At 41.8% G+C, this 24,007-nt stretch overlaps 1 protein-coding gene across 6 annotated transcripts in view; it reads right to left on the reverse strand.

The window, feature by feature from the left end:
• Positions 1-22,853, reverse strand: part of P4HA3 (prolyl 4-hydroxylase subunit alpha 3) — a 72,312-nt gene extending 49,459 nt beyond the window's left edge. For 3 of the 6 annotated variants that reach the window (XR_237556.5, XM_024975047.2, XM_024975046.2), the window contains exons 1-7: positions 22,617-22,839; positions 14,166-14,308; positions 12,926-13,149; positions 7,673-7,822; positions 2,804-2,855; positions 662-825; positions 245-421 (exon numbers count right to left, since the gene is read on the reverse strand). Coding sequence is in view for 5 of the 6 variants with exons in the window: in XM_024975047.2 (XP_024830815.1) it covers positions 245-421; positions 662-825; positions 2,804-2,855; positions 7,673-7,822; positions 12,926-13,149; positions 14,166-14,308; positions 22,617-22,816 (1,110 nt within the window). In the remaining variant the exon portion in view is untranslated. 6 annotated transcript variants of the gene reach the window in all.
• Positions 22,854-24,007: the final 1,154 nt, after the last annotated feature.

The following is a 24,007-nucleotide window of genomic DNA, read 5'->3' on the forward strand; positions in this document are numbered from 1 at the left end:
ACATCCCTAACAAGACATTGAAAGCACATTGTGAATACCCCAGAAAATCCCCTTGTACTTTTCTCAGCCAGAAGCAACGACGACTGTGAGTTTTTTCACCGCTGATTAGTTTTATGGAATGGCTGGTATTTTGAAGTCCTGAACAGATGAACTATCTAGTTCAGGCTGCCCGTTCTCACACTTCTGAACATCAGTCAGGCAAAGAAACAAAGGGAGGTTCTCAGCAGGCCTTGTGGACACTCACCCATGGTTCCGCAAGCCCTCTGATCGTCTGAGCCTCGGCGTCACTGACAAAGTCATGGTAGAGAACAACATAGGGCTCCAGGTGGATGACCTCCTTCCGCACAGGCTGGAGCAGCAGGTAAGGACTGGAACTGGTCTCATAGGAGCAGTAGAGGCTGGGGATCCGGTAGTGAGTAGGCTGAAAGGAAAGACTACAATCAGCTTAGAAGAAGGGTCTAGAAGTGGAAACCAATTTATGGGAACTCCAGTATAAGAAGCCTGAAATTCAGGAGATTCAGAATTCAGTCACTGGTATTGTCCAAGTGAGCTTTATTATCTTCTTTAATGCATCAGTTTTTCCCTTTAAATTGTCCCAATTCTACCTTTTCTCCCATCCCCCAAACTGGTTCCCCCTTTTTCTTCCCGTGAGAAGTGATACCTGGGAACCCAGGGTCTGACATAACCCCTCGTAGGTGTCCCTGGTCTGCAGGTGGGGCACATTGGGTCTCTGCATGACAGTCTCTGCTACAGCCTGGTTAGGGCTCTCTGCCAAGAGCTTTTCATACTTCAAGACATTTCTGGCCACCCTTTTATTATCTGGGCCTGGAAGAAATCAGCAGGAAAAAATACAAATTAACAGATTAACAAACAGTGGTCCCAGGGAGTGCTACCAAGGTTTCCTGCAGCTTCACTGTTACACACCACCAGCACCTGGACAACTTCCTAAGTCCATGCACAGGAGGATGTAAGGCCCTCACCCCTACAGCAGGATTAAGCAGGGCCTGGTAGACCTGAAGGAACACTCTTAGACCAAGGGATCATGAGGATGGGGCTGCAGGATAGTGTGATGGTCAGTTTTATGTTTAGGAAAGAAGCTTCAATCATTCATTCACCCGTCCACTCAGTAACTTTCCAGTGAACATGTACCAGACATTGTGCTAGAGGCTAAACTCTCAGAGTTTAGAGTCTATCAGAGAAAAGACACATTGACTACTTACAACAAAACACAACAAGAAAGTGCTATGAAAGAGAAGTCCAGAGAGCCAAAGCCTACCGCAAAGAGACTCGCTCTATTCTTCCCTTGAGAACTGGAAGCTAAACTATTCCCAACTCTACTAGATTCCTCAGAATGCCTGCCTGGCCTAGACACAACAGAGCAGTATGGGACAAAGGTGTTCTAGACTTTGGTTCTAGCCAAGGTCCCAACAGGGATCTTGTGTCTTGTTTGTATCCACTTTAGGTGCAGATCCGCCGTGAGTTGGCAGCTACCCATGGCCAGCTAGCCTCTGCATTATCTCAGTGCATCTCGGAAGGAGGCGCTCCATTGCTGTAAGGGTCACAAAGCATCTTTCTCTGAGGAGCTCAATGTGTTTCTAACACTTCCACCGTTACCATCATTCTGGCCAATGAGGGGACAGAAATTATCATCCTTTTTTTAACCAAAGGAGAAATAAAGTTTGAAGGAATAGAAACATTGGGCCCAAAATACCAATGAAAATATTGCGAGACCATTTATGGAACAAGGAATTTTAATTTGCTGTGTCTACTTATTCACCTTTAATAGTGCACAATTTACGTTCTCTGGGATATGCAGAGATTTTAATAGTTCAAGCACAAAAAATAGAGGGGCTGGGTTATCACTTTGTCTGTACCACTAACTGTCCACATGTTTCCAGACCACACAGCTACTGCCTTATCCTACTGTTTGCCAAACTATCAGAAAGGAATAACATTACTAAATGGATTCATTAAAAAGTCATACATATTTTTGTGAAGTCCTACAGGAAATACATCATAAATACTGGGTTGGCCAAAAAGTTTGGTGTTTTAACGACCTTTTTGGCCAACCTAATTTTGTGAATGGTTATTACATATCTTAACATATCTGATACATATACATATCTGTAAATACACATATCTGTAACATGTACCTATCTTTTAGTATCCATCTTATTAAAAGAAAACCTGGGAAGCCCTCTACCACCAAAATTTTAAGTAAAAATATCTAAGCAGAGTTAAGCTAGCAAATCTCTCCCCCAGTTTAACTCTGGTGAAACGCTGCTTGAGAGGGCTGAAGCTGAACTCTGTGGCCAGCTGGGCAGGAGGCTTGCATAGCAAAGTGAGCTCCAGTATAAAGAGAAGAATTGCTATCTTTCTGTTAGCAGCCAAAGTGAACAACCCTGCTGAGTCGCTCTCCTTCTTGCACACACAGCTCTCATTGATTGCACTCATTCCCAGGTCTATTCCCAAAACCTGGATCTTTGAATGTCCCTGAAGAAATTGGCTCCCAACCTAGGACTTGTTCCCCACTGAAGCAACACTAATACATATGACTCAATAGGGGTGGAGGAGGAAGGCACACGCTGGTATCTTTTTCTTAGCACTTCCAATGAACTTAAAAACTCCCCCTGGTGCACTGAACAGTATGTTAAGATTTAATCAAAAATTAGAAATGTGCCTTGGATTATGAGATTCGAAAAATAAAAACAGACAGCTATACTTCATTTGCAGGGATGAAAGGCCAAGAGCAAGAGGGATTTCCCACAGGTCTGACCTGTGGTTATCTTTTATGGTTACGTACTGTACAGAAGAAACTCCCGGGAAAGGTTGAGGGCACACAAAACATTTCCTGCCTGTAAAAAAAGAAAGAAAAGGAAAAGAGTGAGTTAACGGCGCTGAGGATATCTCCCCTAATGAATCATTAAATGGATTAAAAAAAACTCTAAAATAAGCTTACCAATAGTAGATAGTAAGACTCACTGAAATGAGCTGCAGACTAAAATGTAGAGATTCTCTGTCCTAATTCAGGATTTGCAGCCCTGATGCAAATCAGCTCTCCTCAGTTTCCTCATTTACAAATGACTTATTACCACCCTTACCAGGGAAGGGAGAAAAATAAGTGAAAATAAACTTTCTTAAAATTCCCTCAAATCTTTCAAAGCATGCAAAACCATATAATTGTAGGGTGTTGTTGTTTTGGTATATTTTATTAGTAAACGTTAATATGGAACTGCAACAATCCTACTAAGAATATGATGTGTTCTCCAGGTTCAGCACTTCTGAGAATCCACAAAGTTAGTGAGGGGAAGAAAAAGGAAGAGCTAAACCTGAACCATTCCCACTGCATAGCAATGGCTCTCCCTGCAGCCATTCAACCTTGGACTACACATGGCTGAAAGCACACACAGGCTTTCCAGACAAGCCTGGGGAACAGCACTCGGGGCGGGTGGGCTGTCATCCAGCTCTGGGTGCTGCAAAATGATGATAAGTCACTAGACCTGTATGTCCTTCTGATCATTTCACTTTTGCATGTTAAAAAAAATGCATTTTTAATGATAAAAGCAAGAAGAAGGACACTATAAAACATATGAGAAATGGGAGTAAAGGTTCCACTGAAACCCAGGCATTTCAAAAACTTTGGAATAATACATAGTGTGTACACAGTTACAGTCATATTTATTACACATTTTCATATTCTGATTGTTTCCCTCTACAGTGTAATCAGGAGTACTTTCTATATTTTTACATAGTCCTCAGAAACAGCATTTTTTAATTAGTACTTTTCACTGTGGTAAACATAAATTTACCATCTTAATCATTTCCAAGTGTACGGGTCAGTAGTACTAAATATATTCACACTGTTGTACAAATGACCTCCAGAGTTTTCTCATCTTGCAAAACTGAAACTCTACTCATTAACAACTCCCAATTATCTCCTCCCCGTCTGCCCCTGGTAACCATCACTTTACTTTCTGTCTTTATAAATTTGACTCTTCTAGAAATCTCATATAAATGGAATCAAACTATACTGGTCTTTTTGTGACTTGTTTCACTTAGCATGATGTCCTCAAGTTTCATTTACGTGGTAGCATGTGTTAGAATTTCCTTCTTTTTCTTGTCCATTCACCCACTGATGGATACTTGGAAAGCTTCCCACCTACTGGCGGTTGTGAACAGTGCTGCTATGAACATGTGTGTACAACAGAGATAGCATTTTTAATGGCTGCATATCATTCCATCCAGAAGCTCCATCACAGACAATCTAACCATTCCACCACTGTTAGGCATATAGATTGTTTCTAATTAATATTATGAATTATTCTGTTCTGTACTTAACAGATGTGTAATTAATTAATCTATTAATATCTTATAATGTCAGATATTAACTCAGGGTTATAGATTTTCAAACCCTTTGAGATGAAGAAAGCTAAAATATTAATTTTATATATTTTTAAAACTCAAGGGCTTTATCAGGAGATAAAATTATGTTTTATCAAGAACAGTTAGAGCTACTTTTGATATCCCAGTTAAATTTCTCTGGAAATGTGTATAGTAAATAATGTTCAATGAAAAAGGAGAACACACACTTGTGTATACTGTAAAGATAGCTTACATTTATTGAGAACATATGTGCTATGAATTGGGTTAAGGGCTTTACGTATATTAGCTCACTTAATCCTCATGCCGGCCCTTTGAGATGACTGCCAACTACAAACTGGCACTTGCCATGAGAACTTCCATCTATATCCACAAGGATTAAATCACGAGCTGCTGCAGCTGCTGGCTTTCAACACCCCCCTGAAAATAGTTCAGGGTGGAGAGCATAAATGAGGCACTCTGTGCAAAGGCAGAACAGGTCTTCATACAGTTAGATATTTTCAGAAGCTGATTTTATAAGCCCAATTCTTGTATTTCCTCATATCTAGAAAAGCACTAAAACTTTTCATGGTGACAACTGCTCCTCAAGACTAACAGAAACCTTCTGCAAAAAAAAAAAATATGTGTTTGATTGCATGCACTCCCCTTTCACTAAAATCACATATATACTGACCTTCCCCCTAACCTCTTTGAAACAGTTTCTCAGAGCTATCTGAGGTGCTGTCTCCTGGGCTACAGTCCTCATTTTGCCCCAAATAAAACCTGATGCACAACTCTCACACTGTGCATTTTTTTAAGTCAACAAAGGGGAGCAGAATATGCCATCCTCAAATATGCTTCTTTGGCATAAGGATTATTTTGAGCTAATTATTTTGAGAAACATCAGAGAAGTTTTTTAAACCAGAGTAGAAGCTATGCTTTCATAAGGGAAATTTATATTTACAATGGAAATCTCCTTTTGTGAAGGTTATCTCCCCCATGTACCTGAAAGAGAAGGATGACTCTACATCAGAAGAAAATCTTACCAATGGAGAAGGCACCCTAAATCTATTGGTACCTAACAGCCTTACTCTTGCTTGCTTGGTCTGGTCACCTCCCAGAACTGGCCCCCCCAATACCTTTCCTTCTTTTGTCTTTAGCTGGATGCATCATATTTAAGATGAAGGTTTAGATCCTCTCAGAGAGTTACTCATCCCCTGCCCCCCAATATCTCCCATGTCTACAGGAGGTATACATGTTGGTTAACTTACGTTTATTGTTCCTCTTATTAATCTGTCTTATATTACAGGGAGGGCTCAGCCAAAAACTCAGAAGGTTACAGGGAAAATTATTTCCACACTCCCACATTATCATTATTATTCCCCTTTAAAGATAAGAAAATTAGGGACTTCCCTGGTGGTCCAGTGGTTAAGAATCTGCCTTCCAGTGCAGGGGACACAAGTTCAATCCCTTGTCGGGGATCTAAGATCCCACATGCTGCGGAGCAACTAAGCCCACAGGCCTCAACTACTGAACCTGTGCACCAAAGATCCCAAGTCCAGCAATTAAAACCCAATGCAGCCAAATAAACACATAAATAAAAGTAAATAAGTATTTTTTTAAAAAAAGTAGAAAGAAGAAAAGTCTGATCATAGAGGAAAACTGAAGCTTTAAAGCAAAAAGAAAGAAAATTAAAGTCTAGGGAGGTTAAGTAAGTTACCCAAGTTTTCACAGAACTTGAACCTAGGTCTGCCTGACTTCAGAGCCTAGAGTTTAGTTACTACACACAGTTTCTCATTATTTGTAGTTACTGAAATGATTTTTTACTAAAACATATCCTGAAAATGTATTAAATGATAGTACTACATATAATATGATGTATTATACTTTTTGTGGTGTATATAGATACATAATTTTATATGATAATGAAAAATCCATGAGGAACATTTATCCCTAATTTACTAGTGGTAAAAAGGGGACCAGAAATCGCCTATAAGACAATGCCAATGTGTTTTATTATTGTGGCATAAACACACACACACACTATAAGGGCACAAAGAAGGAGAATCTGAGGGGTCTAAAGAGAATTAAAGAAGGCTTCACAAAATAGGAGACATTTGAGCTACACCTGGTAAGATGAATAATATTTTCCAGACAAAGCACAACTGTAGAATGGGAGAGTTTCCAAGTGAGAAGAGGAGAAATCTAAGTTACCATAGGGGAAAAAACCCCAAAACTATTAGACATTGTTTCTAAAACTCTATCTTTCAGAATGGGCTGCTTTAGTTTATCTTCTCTGAGTCTCCATATCAATTCTCCATTTCCTTCTATTAAAATTCAATTACTTCTCACCCTTTATTGCATCACAGTGACTCTATTTCAGCTTTAATAGCAATTAAGCAAGAGAGATAGGAAAAGCACCCTGGAAAGTTTTACATCAAAGAGCCAGGAACTTCTATGAGAAGAAAAGGGCCATTTGCAGCACTGAGAATAAATCTGTTCTGGCAGCAAAACACAGGTTTGGACCACCCACATCCTCCTCCCTTTCTCAGGAAAAGGGGGAAAGAAAAAGGAATGTGTGGAGCAGAAATGGTTTATTAGTTTTGGACACCCTAGGGAACTGACTCTGTAGTGATTTTTCCAGCCTATTCTTAAAGACTGTACAACTCTGGCGGACGTGGGGTTAGGATGGCAGCTCCCACAAGAAGCGAAATGAGCTTTCCAACAGATCACAGGTCAATGGTGCCAATGAAAAACAACACCTACAGGAGGCAATGAGCTGATGCTCTGGACCAATGACACCAGCTCTGTATCTGGACATGATTCACGTCACAGTTGGACTTGACAGCAGATGGGAGAAGATAACAATCAAACTTCTTCCTTGACATTGGCAATATCATGGCAAGAGTTATGAATTGCTGAGAGTGCAAAAGAGTGACCTGCATTGACTATGAAGCCACTAAACATTTGTAAATGCAGCTGCTGCTGATACAGGTGAGAAACCGCCTCCTACATTGGAGATGATGATTTTAAAGTAGTCAGCGCATTGGAAAGAGTACTGAGGAAGAAATAGACTCAGGCTCTAATCTGACCTCTGTGAACTTTGTAACAAGTTAGGAATTCTTTGGAGATTCAGTTTACTCACATGAGAAATATGGAAATAATAAAACAACTGCCCTGCCTGACACATTCAGTCCTATTGGGAAGATGAAATAAATTAAGAGACATGAAAATGCTGAAAAAGTGGTAAAGCAGATATAAAGCATTATGCTTACTGTGATGAAAGGAGTGGGTCTCTTGCTTACTCCCCTACCTGGAAATAGGCGAAGGCCAGGTGATCCAAGGCATCCTCAAGACTTGCCTCATCCTCTGTCTTCCATTCTCCATAAGAGCCTCGGAAGAGACTGACGGCCTCCTCCAGCCATGGAATGGCATGGTAGTAATCCCCCATGTCATAGGCCACCTGCAGGGAACATAAGTACCATCACTAAAGTTGAGTCCACAGGTAGAGCAAGAAAATAACAATGCAAAAATGTGAGGGGCCTTTGAAACCCAGGAAGGCAAGTTTTCTTTCCAACTCATTTAAGTTAAATATGCTAAGCATCTATTATATACAAGACAATGTAACTAGGTGTGGAGAATACTGAAGTATTCTCACATTTAAAAAATTTATATTGTACTTCCTTGGTAGTCCAGTGGTTAAGAACCACCCTGCCAATGCAGGGGACACGCCCCAGTCCCTGGTCTGGGAGGTCTCCACATGTTGAGGAGCAGCTGCGCCTATGCGCCAGAACTGCCAAGTCCATGCTCTGGAGCCCGTAAGCTGCAACTACTGAGGCCCACATGCCCTAGGGCCCATGCTTTGCAACAAGGGTGTATGTGTGCTCAGTCGTGTCAGATTCTTTGCGACCCCGTGGGCTGCAGCCCACCGGTCTTCTCTGTCCATGGAATTTTCCAGGCAAGAATACCAGGGTGGGTTGCCATTTCCTACTCCAGGGGATCTTCCTGACCCAGGGATCGAACCTCCTGTATTGGCGGGCACATTCTTCACCACTGCACCACCTGGGAGGCCATTGCAATGAGGGCTCTGCCACCGCAACTAGAGAGTAGCCCCCACTTGTCACAATTAGAGAGTAGCCCCCATTTGTCACAGCTAGAGAGAGCCCCCACTTGTCACCGCTAGAGAGAGCCCCCACTTGTCACCGCTAGAGAGTAGCCCCCACTTGTCACAGCTAGAGAGAGCCCAGGTGCAGCAGCAAAGACCCAGCACAGCCAAAAATGGGAGGTGAGAAATACGAACCGAATTAACTAGAATACTGAGCAGAATGGCTCAATTACTTGAAAGAAGTATGTATGACGTGCTGTGGAGGCATAAAGAAAGGAGGAGACTTGAGAATTTCAGCAAGCTTCATGGAAGAAGTGCCGCCTGAAGAATGGATATATGTAAGTGTAACTGATTCATTTGCTGTACAGAAGAAAATGGCACAACACTGTAAATCAACCATACTCCAATAAAGTGAAGTCGCTCAGTCGTGTCTGACTCTTTGCGACCCCATGGGTTTTCCAGGCAAGAGTCCTGGAGTGGGTTGCCATTTCCTTCTCCAGAGGATATTCCCAACCCAGGGATTGAACCTGGGCCTCCCACATCGTAGGCAGACTCTTTACCATCTGAGCTACCATGGACGTTATACTCCAATAAAAAATATAGAATTTAAGAAAAAAATTTAGAATTTAATTTAATTAATTAATTGAATTAAAAAAATATAGAATTTAAGAAAAAAATGCCATCTGAATCTTCCTTAAACAGGGAAAAGAATTTCAATGAGCAGAGATTGGGATGAAGGGCATTTTATGATGAGGGAATGGTAGAAACAGAAGCCAAAATCAAGAATGTTCAAGTAGTATTGTGATTATAGTCTAAGGCAAAGCGAAGCAGGGAATAAACATAAAAAGGCTATATGGGCTTCACTAATTAGAGTTGTGACTGTCATGTTTTTAGGAAGATATCGTTGGGAGCAATGTGACTAATGAATTAAATGCATTTATTTAATATTTACCGTGTTTATAATGTACATGGAGATTCCTGCCTTAAAAAGCTTGCAATCAACCAAGGGGCACATGAGTAAACCAGTAATTGTGATACAATGCATTAGACACCTTAATGAAGGTGGACACTGGAATGCTATGAGAGCTCAGTGAATAGCTCTCATGGCTCGTTAAATGTCAGAAAATGGGGACTATGGCAACATGTACTAGACATAGCTCCTGTCTCCTAAGAGCTTACAGTTAACTAGAATACCAGACCTGCAGGTGGAATTTCCTGGAAATTGATGTCAGAAACAGCATGGAATTATAGAGTCACAGATTTGGAAGGCCTCTTGCAAAATGATCTAATTTAGGCATAATTCCCCACAGGCAGAAAAACAGCAGAACCTGGAGATACTGCAATTCTGCTGCCCAAACAGCAAGTTCATTCCTATCCCCCATCTGCCATTAGCCTGCTGTGTTATCTTTCTGGTCCTTAAGTTTCCTATTTGAAAAACATTAATTTGAAGAATAACCAAAAAATGACTGAACTTTTCCTGCTAAGTTAACAATTTATTTAATTAAGATTTCTATGAGGAACTTTAAGTCTTAGCAACATGGCAGACAGGTAACTGGAATCCATCCCTAATCACAAAGACTTAGAAATTTTGAATAAAATATAAAAAGTATTTAATCATACATTTTCTAGAAAGATTGGGAAATATCCAAGTACCAGAAATAAAAGAGAAGCTGAAAATCCAAGTAACAAGCTGATGAGCAGATGCTAAAGCTGCCTGGGATGGGGTGGGTGTTAGTCCTAGTAACCTCCGTACTTAGTAATCTGAGGTTATAATACCCACAGGAGGACAGTACATGAGCCTTTGTAGACCTCAAAAAACTTAAAAACTGGATTTAAGACACACTCATAAAATTGAAACCCATGAAAAACTACACTTTAAGGGAAAGAATTGACCAGAAAAATAATCTATCCACTGCCACAAGGAGATAAGAAAGTTGGTTTGTTTCTGTCTGGTTTCAATTCAGAGAAATAGATAATGGAAACAACTTAAGTGTCCATCAATAGATGAATGAATGAATAAAATGATACACACACACACACATACATATAATTCAACCATTAAAAAGAATGAAATCTTGCCATTTGTGACAACATGGATGTACCTTGAAGCATTATGCTAAATGAAATAAGACAGAGAAAGACAAATACCATATGATTTCACTTACATATACAATCTTAAACAAAAAAAGCAGAAACAAAAACCCCCAAGCCCGTAAATACAGGAACCGGATTGCTTGCCAGAGGCCAGGGTAGGGGGTTGGTGAAATGAATGATGGGGGTCAAAGGGTATTAACTTCCAGTTATAAAATAAATAAGTCGTGGGGATGTAATGTAGAGGGGGAAAAAGAAAGGACTCTAAGGCTAGTGATATCACAGAGTACCTGAAAGAAGAAAACCCAAAACGCTATGAAGGGATATTCCCACAATTCTGGGCAGAAAGTCTCTATTTGGCGGGTAGGAGAGGAATCCTGCTAAAAATAAGCTCACAATCAAACATGATAAACTGTGTCAGGAAATAACAGACCATGAGCAAGAGTCAACTGACACAACAGTGGAACAGAAGAACTAGACAATTAAGCATTTCAGAAGAAAAGACTGATCTTTAAAATAATCAACAGAGGAGGGAATTGAGGGCATGTAGATAAAACAGACTTGTCTACATGTTAATAATTATCCACGTTCATTCTTCAACCCAGGTATTTAACCAAGAGAAGTGAACACAAATGTCCACAGAAAGACACATCAATAAAGCAGCAGCATTATTCCAGCTGATGCTGGAGACAGATCTAAGAATCCATCAGCATGAGACTGATAAACAGCTTGTGGTGTATTCAAACAACAGAATACTATTCAGCAACAGAAAGGAATGAACTACTGATAAATGCTGCAGTCCATGGCGTCGCAAAGAGTTGGACATGACTGAGCGACTGAACTGAACTGATAAATGCAGCAACATGGATAAAATGTCACAGATACAAGGTGCTAAGTGACTCAAGAGCACTTACTATTTGGTTCAGGACAGTGGTCGCTTGGTACCTGGGCAAGGGGAGAATAGAAAGGGTTGGGGTGGTGAGAAGGAAAAGGAGTGGGTGTTTGGCTATCTTTACATTCTTTTTTAAAAATCTGGAAAAAAAATCTGAAACAAATACAGCAAAATTTGAACATATATTTCATCTCAATTATAGATAAAATTGCTTATATTATGTGTACTTTTCTTATATTTGAAATGTTTTATTTTTCAAAATAAGTAAATACAGAAATGATGATTGTCAGTGAGACTTTCAGGAAATGACTTAACTGAATTTTCAACATATGGTTTTAGTCTCAGAAAAGCCTCACTAAGGAAGCATATATTGGTACCATACATGGAACTGTTTTAACTGACTTCATTTTAAATTAGCCATGAACATGATGATTGAGCTTGATTCTATTAGGATCTCAGAAGAGGAAAAGTTATATATGGAGAGGCTTAGGGCAACCCACTCTGTGTTAATTTGGAGGATGTAGTCTCAAAACTTGGATTTAGACACAAGAGGCCCACTCTCAGATTGGCTAACAAATACTGCAGGGGCTGGTGAAAATTCACTTTCCTGCAGTATGCATCTTCAAAATTAAAAAGGATTTACTCCATTACTTCCTGGGCAAAGCTAACAAAGAGTATATTGTAAAATAACCTCAAGTGTACTCAAAACTTCTGAACAAAGATCAGTTAAATATCTCATATGGAAGGTTCCTAAAGTCTATTTTCTCAATTTTATAGCAAAGTGGGGTTAGTTCTGGCTGCATCACTTGGCTTGTGGGATCTTAGTTCCCTGACCAGGGATTGAACTCATGCCCTTTGCAGTGGAAGCATGGAGTCCTAACCACTGGATCACCAGGGAATTCCCAAATGGTTTGTTTTTTGGCACTACTTTAATTTAGTATCTCTAAGTGGCTAGGAAATGTTGCAAGGGATTTCATAAAGTCCCAGGAGGCTGAGTTTCCATGATCTTACCTTCACATCACCATCTCCTTTCTATTCCTGCATCCTTTGACCTTGCTTCTCCTTTCCACTTGGCTGTCCATCTACTGGTGGAGTGCTATGGTTATGGTGACCAAAGGGCCATTTTGCCCAAGATAGTCCCATTTTATGTCTGTCAGCCTGGCTAATAACACTTCCTTCACTCTCAAGAGTGTCTTAAGTATGTGATCACCCCAGCTATTATGGAGACAGCATGGGATTCCGAGTTAAAAGACACAGGTTCAAAATTTAGTTCTACTTAAACTTGTGTAACCTTAGGCAAGTCATTTACCCTCTCTGAACCTCAGTTTCTTCATCTTATCTGAAAATGGAGATAATGCCCAACTTCCAGTTTTGCTGGCAGGATTAGAAATATGTATTAACAACAACCATCAGAGTAGAGTGATTTTATCCCCTAGAAAGAAAGTTGAGCAATCTGCCCTCTCTCTGAATACCATTACCTTGCCAACTTGGAAGCAGTCATCCCCGGTGAGGGAGAAAAGTCGCCTGGGACTATACAAGTCAGTGACAGCAGAGCCTGTGACTCTCTGGAAGACGCCTCGGGCAAGTCCCTTCACATTGAGCATGTACACGTCCTGCAGCCGCATCAGGGCCCTTGCTGCTCCCTCGAGGTCCTCAAAGGCTGGCAGGTCCTGCTCCACCCTCTCATAACCATCCTTGAGAGCTGTGGAGGTCACGAAAGCATCAATCCATCACTCAAAAAACAGGCGGTGAGCATTTGATACAGCAAGGCATCATCACCTTAATTACTATAATCACTAAGCTCGTAATATTTTCATGAGCAAAGATAATGTTTTATCTGATTTTGTTCCCAGGGTAATAAAATCTTCTGAATGAGGAATAAACATTTCAGAGTAAAAACTAAGCATCTTTATCATGTTGTTCCGTTCTGTCTGTCTCCGGGAGTCTTGCCTTTTGAGGGGAAAACTTTTCTTCTTCTTAACTTCCCCAAAGTCGACAAACTTCTTCAATTATGAAAATGAAAGTCACTCAGTCGCATGCGACTCTTTGCGACCCCGTGGACTATACAGTCCATGGAATTCTCCAGGCCAGAATACTGGAGTGGGTTAGCCTTTCCCTTCTCCAGTGGATCTTCCCAACCCAGGGATCAAACCCAGGTCTCCGGCATTGCAGGCAGATTCTTTACTAGCTGAGCCCCAGGGGAAGCCTTTCAAGTACAAAGTAGAGTAAATTAGGAAAGTGATCTTACTACAGATAACACTGTAGTGGCAACTTAATAAAACAGAAATTAATAGACAACATCACTTTTACACATATGTAAATGGGATGATATAACCTATAGTTCTTCACAGGATTGGAGTGAAGATGAAATGAGATAATGGAGACACTTCCCCGGCAGTCTAGCAGTAATGACTCCATGCTTCCACTGCAGGGGACACGGGTTCACTCCCTAGTCAGGGAACTAAGATCCCACATGCCATGCAGTTTAGCCAAAAAAGTATTTTTAAAAAAATGAGATAATGGATACAAAATTGCTTTATAATTATAATTGCATAAACATATTAACAAAAGAACCTAGTTCTTTGTAACAGAGCTAAGGAGATCAAGTAATACCTACCCACTTTATTATCCTTCATCACATCCCATCAGAATCTCTCTCCTTTCCACTGAGTCAGGAGATAGAATCTTCTCTTACCCTCCAGCCCTCCTCCTCATTACCTCGGATGTTCTCACTGGCCTCCAGACTATGTACCACATTCTTCCAGTCAGACTGTAGGCGTTTGATGAGAGTAAATGCAAGCAGAGGGTTAGACACAGGGGTTGCTGAATCTTCATGTAAAGATAGCACCTTGTGATAGAATCTGAAAGAGAGGGGTAGAATGACCTCACCCACTGATACAAGCGCTCTACCAAGTGAAGGCACATTTAGAGTAGCTAAAAATGAAATGCTGAACCCCTTGAGACTCATGTAATATTCTAAGCAACACGAACAAAGAGGATGAAAACTATCAACACAACAAAAGTAGGTTCACTCATTTGTTCTTTCAAGTCGGTCTCCATTGGTCAATCACTATATGTCAGGCATCATGCTAGATGCTCAAGACCCAAAGGCAAGAGAGGGTGGAGCTCTCAAGGACGTTACAGATAAGAAAATCTTTTTTTCTTTCATTATTCTATAATCAAAACTTAGAATCTGATAGAAGCTTAAAAAACATTGTTGAATTAATTACGATAACGGTGGCTATGAAATGCTCTGTAAGCAGGGCACCTGACGCAGGTGGGAGTTAGACGGTGTAAGGGAGGACTTTACAGAGGATACGGCACCTAATCTGAGTTGGAAGGACTGGTTAAAATATTGATAGCTACTACTTATTGAGCCCTTACCATGTACTAGGCATCCTGTTCAGTGTTTTAAACATATTGTCTTATTTAATTCCCCCTGCCCCAACTGCTCAGAATAGATATTATCACGCACGTTTTACAGAACAGAAAACTGAAACAAGGCTATGCTGTTGGTAAACAACAAAGCCAGGAGTGAACTGAAGCCTGGCTGACTCTGAAGCTGGGGTTCTTGACTGATTTTGCCATACTGTTTCCCATGGAGTCAGAACAAAGAAGGGAGGTGAGTGGGTTTTTTGAGCCAACAGGGACCAATGTATCTAAAGGCGCAGAGGCTTAACATATATTTAATCATTCAGTAAGTCATTTTCTAGAAGTCAAACTCCATTCTGGAAGCTGGGGATAAAAAGGCAAGATAGGGTCCAATGATCAAGAATTTCATGAACAAGAAAATAGCTGATTTCTCATCACTTTTTTTTTGGCCACATCGTGCAGTGTGTAGGATCTTAGTTCCCCAACCAGAAACTGAACCTGGGCCACATCAGTGAACCAGGGAATTCCCTCTTATCACCCTTTTCCTAAGTTCAATATATATTTATGAATGAATATATACTCATTCATAAAGAATGAATGAAATATATTCTTCTATGAGCTAGGTACAAAATTTTGAATAAGACAATAACCTTGATCTCAAAACATTTGAGATCACAAATAATGACATTACAACCCCAGATGCAACCGCAGATTTAAGAACAAAGCTTAGAGGAAAGTACACAGATCCGCCACAGCAGATCACAGTAGGTATCACAGAGGAGATAATAAACTGAGACTGATGGGTAAAAGCAAATAATGAGGAAGGGAGAAGGAGGTCTCCTTCCAGGAAGGCAGAGACAGTTCAACATGTGTAAAAGTACAGAGAGAAGCAGTAGGGAAATTTACAAACCGTTGAGTATTGCTGGAGCACGCAGTGTATTAGGAGGATGGGGAGACTAGACTGGAGAAACAAGGAGTAACTCATAGACCTTGCTGAGAAATCTGGGTTCTGCCCTGAGTGCAATTAGGAGTAGCAAAAAGTTTTAAGTGAGAGTGGGATGGACTATGATATGTTACATATATAAATCTGTAAGAGGGTGAGGAGAAGGGGTTAGAAGTGGCAGGGTTACTACCAGAGCAGAAAGACCAGTTAGGAGGCCATTTCAAAGCTGTAAGCAAGAGATAGGACAGTCTGAACCAAAATAGTGACAGTGGGGGCAGAGAATGGAATGGTTTCAAGAGATATTTAGGAAGCAAATCATACAGAAACTGGTGAAGATTGTAATGGGGAATGAACAGGTGGGTTATTCAGCACGCTGCCAACCTTTCTGGTTTAGCAACATTTGCAGTAAAGGGGCAGAAATGTAGGGCCCAGAAGTGATGATCTTTTTCATTAATTTCTCTCCTCCTCAATGTCCTATAAGAGTGTTCCTACAACTAAGAGAGAAATGTTTACTTTCCTGGCATACTATGGTTATCCCATTTCTAATTCCCTACTGGGATTTATATTATTGAAACTTATTAGTTACAGTAAGGCAGACTTAAGAGTTCTAGTCCTGCCCTCTAAGACTTTTTCCCTTTGTTTTAAACATTATTTTCAAAAACAATACAATAACAACAGTAGAAATAAAAGAAAAAGTGTGTTTGGTGCACAGTGAATGTATGAAGAGCATGTGAGAATAGAAGAATTTTCTGGCCAGAGTGGAGGACTTCAGTGAGTCGAAAGGGATGGAAGTGAGGAATAGAGGGAGTGGTGGGGTGGGGGGAAGGTGCAGGATTTCAATCCCTTGAAACAGTCTGACTTAAGGAATTCTCAAGGGTGAGGCCTCAACTATAAACACAGCCTGAAACAGAATAGTTGCTTTGGGTAGAGATGCTTCTAGTGAGCCAAATATTCAATTCAAGCATAAACTAAGAAAAATAGTCTGCTTCTGGGTGCCCCAGGGAGGAAATAGGAAGCCTGTTAAGTCCCAGGATATCTCTGATCCCCAAGACAGGGGGGGTTTAAAATTAAACCTACTCAAGGGTTTTAAAACTAAACCAGCCTCCAGGGTGTAGGACTTTTTTTTAATACCCATTATTTTCTGCTTCAGCTCCATATGGAACTACTTAGTGAAAGATATTCCACTGCTAGACGAAAATACAAGCAGAGACTCAGGCTTGAGTTCAGACTGAAGTGTAAGTGTCCAGGGACAACTCAGGCTGAGTGGCAGGGATTTTACAAGACAGTTGCATGGAGAGGAGCTGGGAGGAGACGTGAGAGGTATCCTACCCAGCCTCTAGCTATCCCTCAGTTTCCTCTCCTATAAAATGGTAAACCTGGTCTAGTTTAGAAGATCTCTATGGATGCTTTCGGCACAACCATTCTGTTCTTTCTTTCCAACACCTTTTCCACAACCGAATAAACAAACTCCTCATCTGGTGCTTGAGACCTAATGTATTGGGTTGGCCAAAAAATAACATCTTGATGGAAAAACCTAAGCGAACTTTTTGGCCAACCCAATATAACAAGCCTTGGAGGAAACTGAGGCGCAAAGGAAGCACGGCAGAGGGGTGAAGATCAAAGGTACCATCTCCTTGTTCTCTTCACATCCCACTTTGTATTACGGCGTCAATTTATTTAGGACAGAGGTTTGATCTCTACTGAAGAACATAATTCAACGTTCATGTACGTCATCTTTCTGTCACACAAAGAAAAAAGAAAAAACCTATCAACAGATATCTGAGGCTGGTTTGGAATCCAAATGTTGGCCCTGTGCCCAGCCTCTAAGCCAATAGCTGGTTTTTAGAGACCGAGTTACTGGACGCTGAATTCAAACCTCAGGGTTTCCTAAACAGCTTTTTTGCTTTAACAAATGCTGCTGAGAGTGGAAAATCAGATCCTTTCCTTCAAGAATCTGCACATAAAAGCTGCAACCCAATCCCTGCATTAAACATAGCCTGGGACAGGTTACCCAACCGCAATACATGGGCTGTTTTAATTCAATATGTTTTTCCTTTGGAATTCAGAAATGGCTTTGTCTCAGTTCTCTGAGACATTCTGAATGCTTAATTCCTAGCATAGAAGTCATTGCTGATGATACTACTTTCTAAATCTTAGTACTTTTTAAAAACTGCAACAACAAAAGAAGCTAGGGGTTAACTATCTAAATATTATATGATGAGTATACATAATACTATATTAGTACATAGCTATATATATTGTAACTAGTATAATTTTTATTCATCAATTTGGGGTAGGGAGTATAGTTTCAATATCAAAAAATATTTAATTTCTAACTAGAAATTCAAAGAATTATCAACTTAGGCCCCTTAGAAATAACACCTCAAGTTACATTAGATCACCAGATTGCAAGTATAGGAAAATGAGCAGGAACTGCCAGAATTCTTGTTTTAAAAAGCAAATATTTCACCAGGTTTTAGAGCAGTGACTAGAGAACAGACAGTCTCTAAGTTATCAAACTAAGCTTTCTGGAATTAAATGTTCATAAGTCATATGGGAAGAGACTCTAGAATTTTTCTGAGTCTTTCTTTTTTATTATCTGGGCTCTCACAATCCTAGCTACTGTGTAGAACCAAAAGTTGTGTCTAGCTTCACCAGCAAGTCTTAAACAACAATAATAAAGAATTAACATTTGTTGAGCAATTACTACTTTCCCTTATACGGTAGTTAATGTTTCCAACAAACCATGTTGGTAGGTACTATTTTTATCATCATTTTACAGATTAGGAGACTAATTCTTAAAGAGGTAAAGGAACTTGCCCAAGGTCAGAGCCAAGCATTCTAACAAACATTACATTCCTGAATCCAGACTCTTAACCACTATGTACTCCAGCTGCCCATTAAACCTCAACAGCTATGGGGCTTGGTCAGCATCCTGGCATATCATACAAAGCAAGCAGTAGGGACGTTATAGCGTGATAGAAAGAAACAATCAAAGGAACTATGTCCTAGTCCTAGCTTTGCTACTTACTTTTTGCTGTTGTTTGTCACTAAGTCATGTCTGACTCTTTGTGGCCATATGGACTGGAGCCTGCCAGGTTGCTCTGACTGTGGGATTTCCCAGGCAAGAATACTGGAGTGAGTTGCTACTTCTTGCTCCAGGGGATCTTCCCAACCCAAGGATTGAACCGGTGTCTCCAGCATTACAGGTGGATTCTTCACCACTGAGCCACCAGGGAAGTCCTTGCTACATACTAGATTTTATAATCTTGGATTACAGTACTTAAATTTTAGTTTTCACACTTTTAAATGATTTCTCATTTGCTTAAAAGAGTAATACAAACCTGTTTCAAAACACTGTGTGAGAGAGAATCAAATGAGATAAGGTTTGTGCAAGGCCTCCAACCGTGACAAGTTTGTGACAATGACAATGGTGAGAAGATGGTAAAGGAGACCGGCATGCAGGTTGGAGGGGGGAATTCTAGCCAGCCACTCTGATCAACATCTCTAGCTCGCTCTTTTGACTCTATTCCCTATTAAGCCTGGCATCAGGATTCTGACCCCCATCTCAATTTGAACCACCCAAATAAAGAGATTAGTAGTATGAGAACAAGCACACGGGCAGTGGGGAGCATGGTGGTGCCTCAAATCAAAGGAAAAAGTCTCCTCTATTTCCACCAATGAACGTGGACTCCAATGAATATGGATTATGAACAAAATGAAATTTTTTTTTTTTTTGGTCACACCATGCGGCTTGCAGGATTTTAGTTCTCCCTATCAGGGATTGAATCCTGGCTCCCACCAGCAGAAGTACAGAGTCCTAACCACTGGACCATCAAGGATTCCCCAAATTAAATTATTTTACTCTGTAAATATGGGTCCACAGAATACTAGGCAACAATGCTACTCCAAAGAGTGACAAGAATTATTAAAATTATCATTTATTGTTATAATTGGGCTTCTGAGGTGTTGCTAGTGGTAAAGAATCCGCCTGCTAATTTGGGAGACGCGCAGGAGACTTGATTTTCGATCCCTGAATCAGGAAGATCCCCTGGAGTAGGAAATGGCACCCCACCCCAGTATTCTTGCCTGGAAAATTCCATAGGCAGAGGAGCCTGGCGGGGTATAGTCCATGGGCCGCAAAGAGTCAGACACGACTAAGCAACTGAGCACAGCAGATTATTATAATTAATACACACTTATATACACTATATAGTATATGTGTGTGTGTGTGTATTATCAAGCTATTTTTGGTCACACCATGCACCTTGTGGGATCTTAGCTTGTGAGATCAAACTAACAGTAAATTTAAACAGGCATACAACTGCTTATATACAAGCTACATGCTTAACAGCATGTACCAAATTACATTATCATTCAGTTACCACTGAGTCACAAACAAGATCTCTCCCACATACTTCCTCACACTCACTGACTCTTCTACATGGGCTCTCTCACATAGCCATAGTGGCCCTCACACCTTCTTCCCATATGCCCTGGAAGCAGTATTACCACCACGTACACTCACTCATAGTTTTATAAGCAGCACACTGTGAGATAACCCTCTGTTGTCCCAGCTCAGCTGAGGGTCACGGGCTATATATATAGCATTAAATATTCAAGTAACTATATGGTTACACCCATTTCTCACTTTGTGAGTTTCTCAGTTTCCCAAGAGAAGGTGCACAGCACATATTCATACCATGGTGTTATATCCACTCATTTATCTTTCACTGTTTGAGAGAGTCAATACATGATTACAGTGCCTCAGTGTTCCAAGTCTTACAGTAGAGTTTGTTGATTGTATTTTCAGTTTCAGTTCAGCTGCTCAGTCATGTCTGACTCTTTTCGACCCCATGGACTGCAGCACGCCAGGCCTCCCTGTTCATCACCAATTCCTGGAGCCTACTCAAAGTCATGTCCATTGAGTCGGTGATGCCATCCAATCATCTCATCCTCTGTTGTCCCCTTCTCCTCCTGCCTTCAATCTTTCAAAGCATCAGGGTCTTTTCAAATGAGTCAGTTCTTCGCATCAGGTGGCCAAAGGATTGGAGTTTCAGCTTCAGCAACAGTCCTTCCAATGAATATTCAGGACTGATTTCCTTTAGGATGGACTGGTTGGATCTCCCTGCAGTCCAAGGGACTCTCAAGAGTCTTCCCCAACACCACAGTTCAAAAGCACCAATTCTTCAGCGCTCAACTTTCTTTACAGTCCAACTCTCACATCCATACATAACTACTGGAAAAACCATAGCTTTGACTAGATGGACCTTTGTTGGGAAAGGAATGTTTCTCTTTTTAATATGCTGTCTAGGCTGGTCATAACTTTTCTTCCAAGGAGCAAGCATCTTATAATTTCATGGCTGCAGTCACCATCTGCAATGATTTTGGAGCCCCCCAAAATAAAGTCTCTCACTGTTTCCAATGAAACATTTCCCATGAAGTGGCATCTATTTGCCATGAAGTGATAGGACCGGATGCCATGATCTTAGTTTTTGAATGCTGAGTTTTAAGCCAACTTTTTCATTCTCTTCTTTCACTTGCATCAAGAGGCTTGTTAGTTCTTCTTCACTTTCTGCTGTAAGTGTGGTGTCATCTGCATATTGATATTTCTCCCAGCAATCTTGATTTCAGCTTTTGCTTCATCCAGTCCAGCATTTCTCATGATGTACTCTGCATATAAGTTAAACAAGCAGGGTGACAATATACAGCCTTGACATATTCCTTTCCCGATTTGGAACCAGTCTGTTGTTTCATGTCCAGTTCTAACTGTTGCTTCTTGACCTGCATACAGATTTCTCAGGAGGCAGGTTAGGTGGTCTGGTATTCCTATCTCTTTAAGAATTTTCCACAGTCTGTTGTGATCCACACAGTCAAAGGCTTTGGCATAGTCAATAAAGCAGAAGTAGACGTTTTTCTGGTTGATTGTATAGCAAAACAATATTGGCTGAGCATCTATTAGTGTGTGCTACACTCAGCATCTCCAAGCCTCAAGTATGGTTTTGCCCAGTGGTTTTGTTTTCCTGCTGTCAAATACGTTCATACACATATACATCTCAGTGACAGTATTTAGAGTTCTTATGTGTGTGTAAAGAGAAGACATCTCAGATTAACAATCATGATATTACAGACTCCAGGCTCTTAGAGGACAGGGTAGGTTCTTGTTCACCATTCTCTTCCCAGTGCCTGGAACAGTGCTTGGTTCATAGAAGACACTCAAACATATACGGTGAATGAACTGATCAACCTGAAGCATTATTCCTATAGAGACCTGGACAATTACTAGGCATGATATCCATAGGGTCGTGCCCCCCAGTCACAATGACATGTAAATCTCATACACAGTCACAGAATGTCCCCCCATAATAAACATCAGTTCCCTGGGTCACATGGTCAACACACGTGTGGCTACAGTGTCACCGTATTCTCTCCGCTTCACTCTCTCGGGGTCGCTGTGTCTCCGTAACAGAGAACCTGGGGGCTCACACAGCTTGACTCAGTACCTTGTGAAGCTCTACTGCGCCCCACAGTCGCTCCACCGCAGGTTCCCACAGCGGACCACCTTGGCGGTGTGAGGCTGGATGGGGGTGCCGCTGCGTGTGTGCGAGGCACGGAGTCTGAGGTCCTACGCAGTGTGACACGGTGTCTCGGGGTGCCCCTCAGGATGACGATAGCTCTGGGGAGTCATACTGGGCCACGGTACCTTGGTCTCCGGGTTGGACACCGCATCCGAAGTCCCAGCAGGGTGACCACGAACCTGAGTTACCCCCGGCCCTGCGGGACAAAGTCTGGGCCTCGTCCGTCCTCCGAGACTCAGTCTCTCCGGCTCACACCCCGCCCCCCGGTCCCCTCACCTGGTCAGGTCCCGCAGCCGCGCCTCCTCCCCGCGCAGGTAGCGCCGCAGCAGTCCCAGCAGCCGGCGCTCGGGCGCCAGGGCGCGCGCCACACTGGTCAGCGCCGAGAACGTGTCCCCGCGCGCCGCGACCTCGGCTGGGTCCCCTGCCCGGAACGCCAGCACCGCCAACAGCGCCGCCAGCCGCGCTGCGGGGCCCATCGCCGGCGCTCGCGCGCGTCCTCTCCGAGCGTCTCGCCGGGCCCTGCTCTCGCCGCTCCGCCCCCGCCCGGCCCTGGGCCCCGCCCCCGACTCCTTGCTAACCCCTCCTCTCGCTCTCCACCCCCGACCTTCCTGCCCCTCGGACTGCATGTGGGCTGCGTGCAACCTCAGTGTCCCCCGCCGTCCCCCAATCACATCCCCGGGGAAGCATTTCCACTGTGCCTATTTCACACTTGGGGAAATTAAGGCAACGGGCGTGGTGAGGAATGAATTCATCAGTCTATGGCTGTACAACGTCATTCAAAAATATTCACTCCCTGGATCAAGGGGTGGAAATACAGAAACATCCCTGGATTCTGATGGACAAATCAGGAGAGTAAACGTTGTGGTATGGTAACAGCGGTGTGAATAAAGAGCTGTGACAGACCAGGGGGAAGGAAAACACTTCACACAGGACCTGACGTCTGAACTATCTCCAAAGATAAGTAGAATTTTGACCGGAGGTAAGGAGGGTGACGGCCATTAGGGTCAGTGCGTGATAAATCTAGGACCCATGCAACCAAAACTTCTGGGGTCCTGGGTCATTGCTCTGCAATACATACCCATGGTCATTTAAGCAAACAAAAGTATTGTTAATCCTACTACTTACCCTTTCCCCCTCTTTCCCAGGCAATGTTGATTCACTCATTCATTCATTTAACAAATATTTAGCACCTGTTATACTGCAAGGGCGGGATGGGCTTTCCTGGAGAAGGTACTTACGTATACCAAGGTTTAAAGATGGAAAATAGTTTGAGTTGCAGAAATGAGAAATTCCTTGGAGCTGGGACTGTCAGATTGTGAAGGGGTTTTGCATGTCATACTAAGAAATTTAGGCTGTTTACTATGAAAATCCAGTGGAAACCTTTTCTTCTTTTTTTAACCTCCGTCTCACCTCCCTCTGCATCCCACCAGTGGAAGTTTTTAAGGGCATTAATAGTCGTCCAGTGACTCAGCAAGGTGAGAGAATAAAAGCCCAGTTATTTAGGCCCAACATGAGACAGCTCTGACAGGCTCTAGTCCTCCTGCCACATAGACCAAGGCTTTGTCAAGCTTCTTTGACCTCTTCCTCTGCCCTTTCTGCTTTTCCTGTGCTTTCACAGACCCTGATCCCTAGCAATATCTTGCACTTCAAGCATCATCTCACCATCT

This window comes from Bos taurus, chromosome 15 (genome assembly GCF_002263795.3).
Source record: "Bos taurus isolate L1 Dominette 01449 registration number 42190680 breed Hereford chromosome 15, ARS-UCD2.0, whole genome shotgun sequence".
Lineage (NCBI taxonomy): Eukaryota > Metazoa > Chordata > Mammalia > Artiodactyla > Bovidae > Bos > Bos taurus.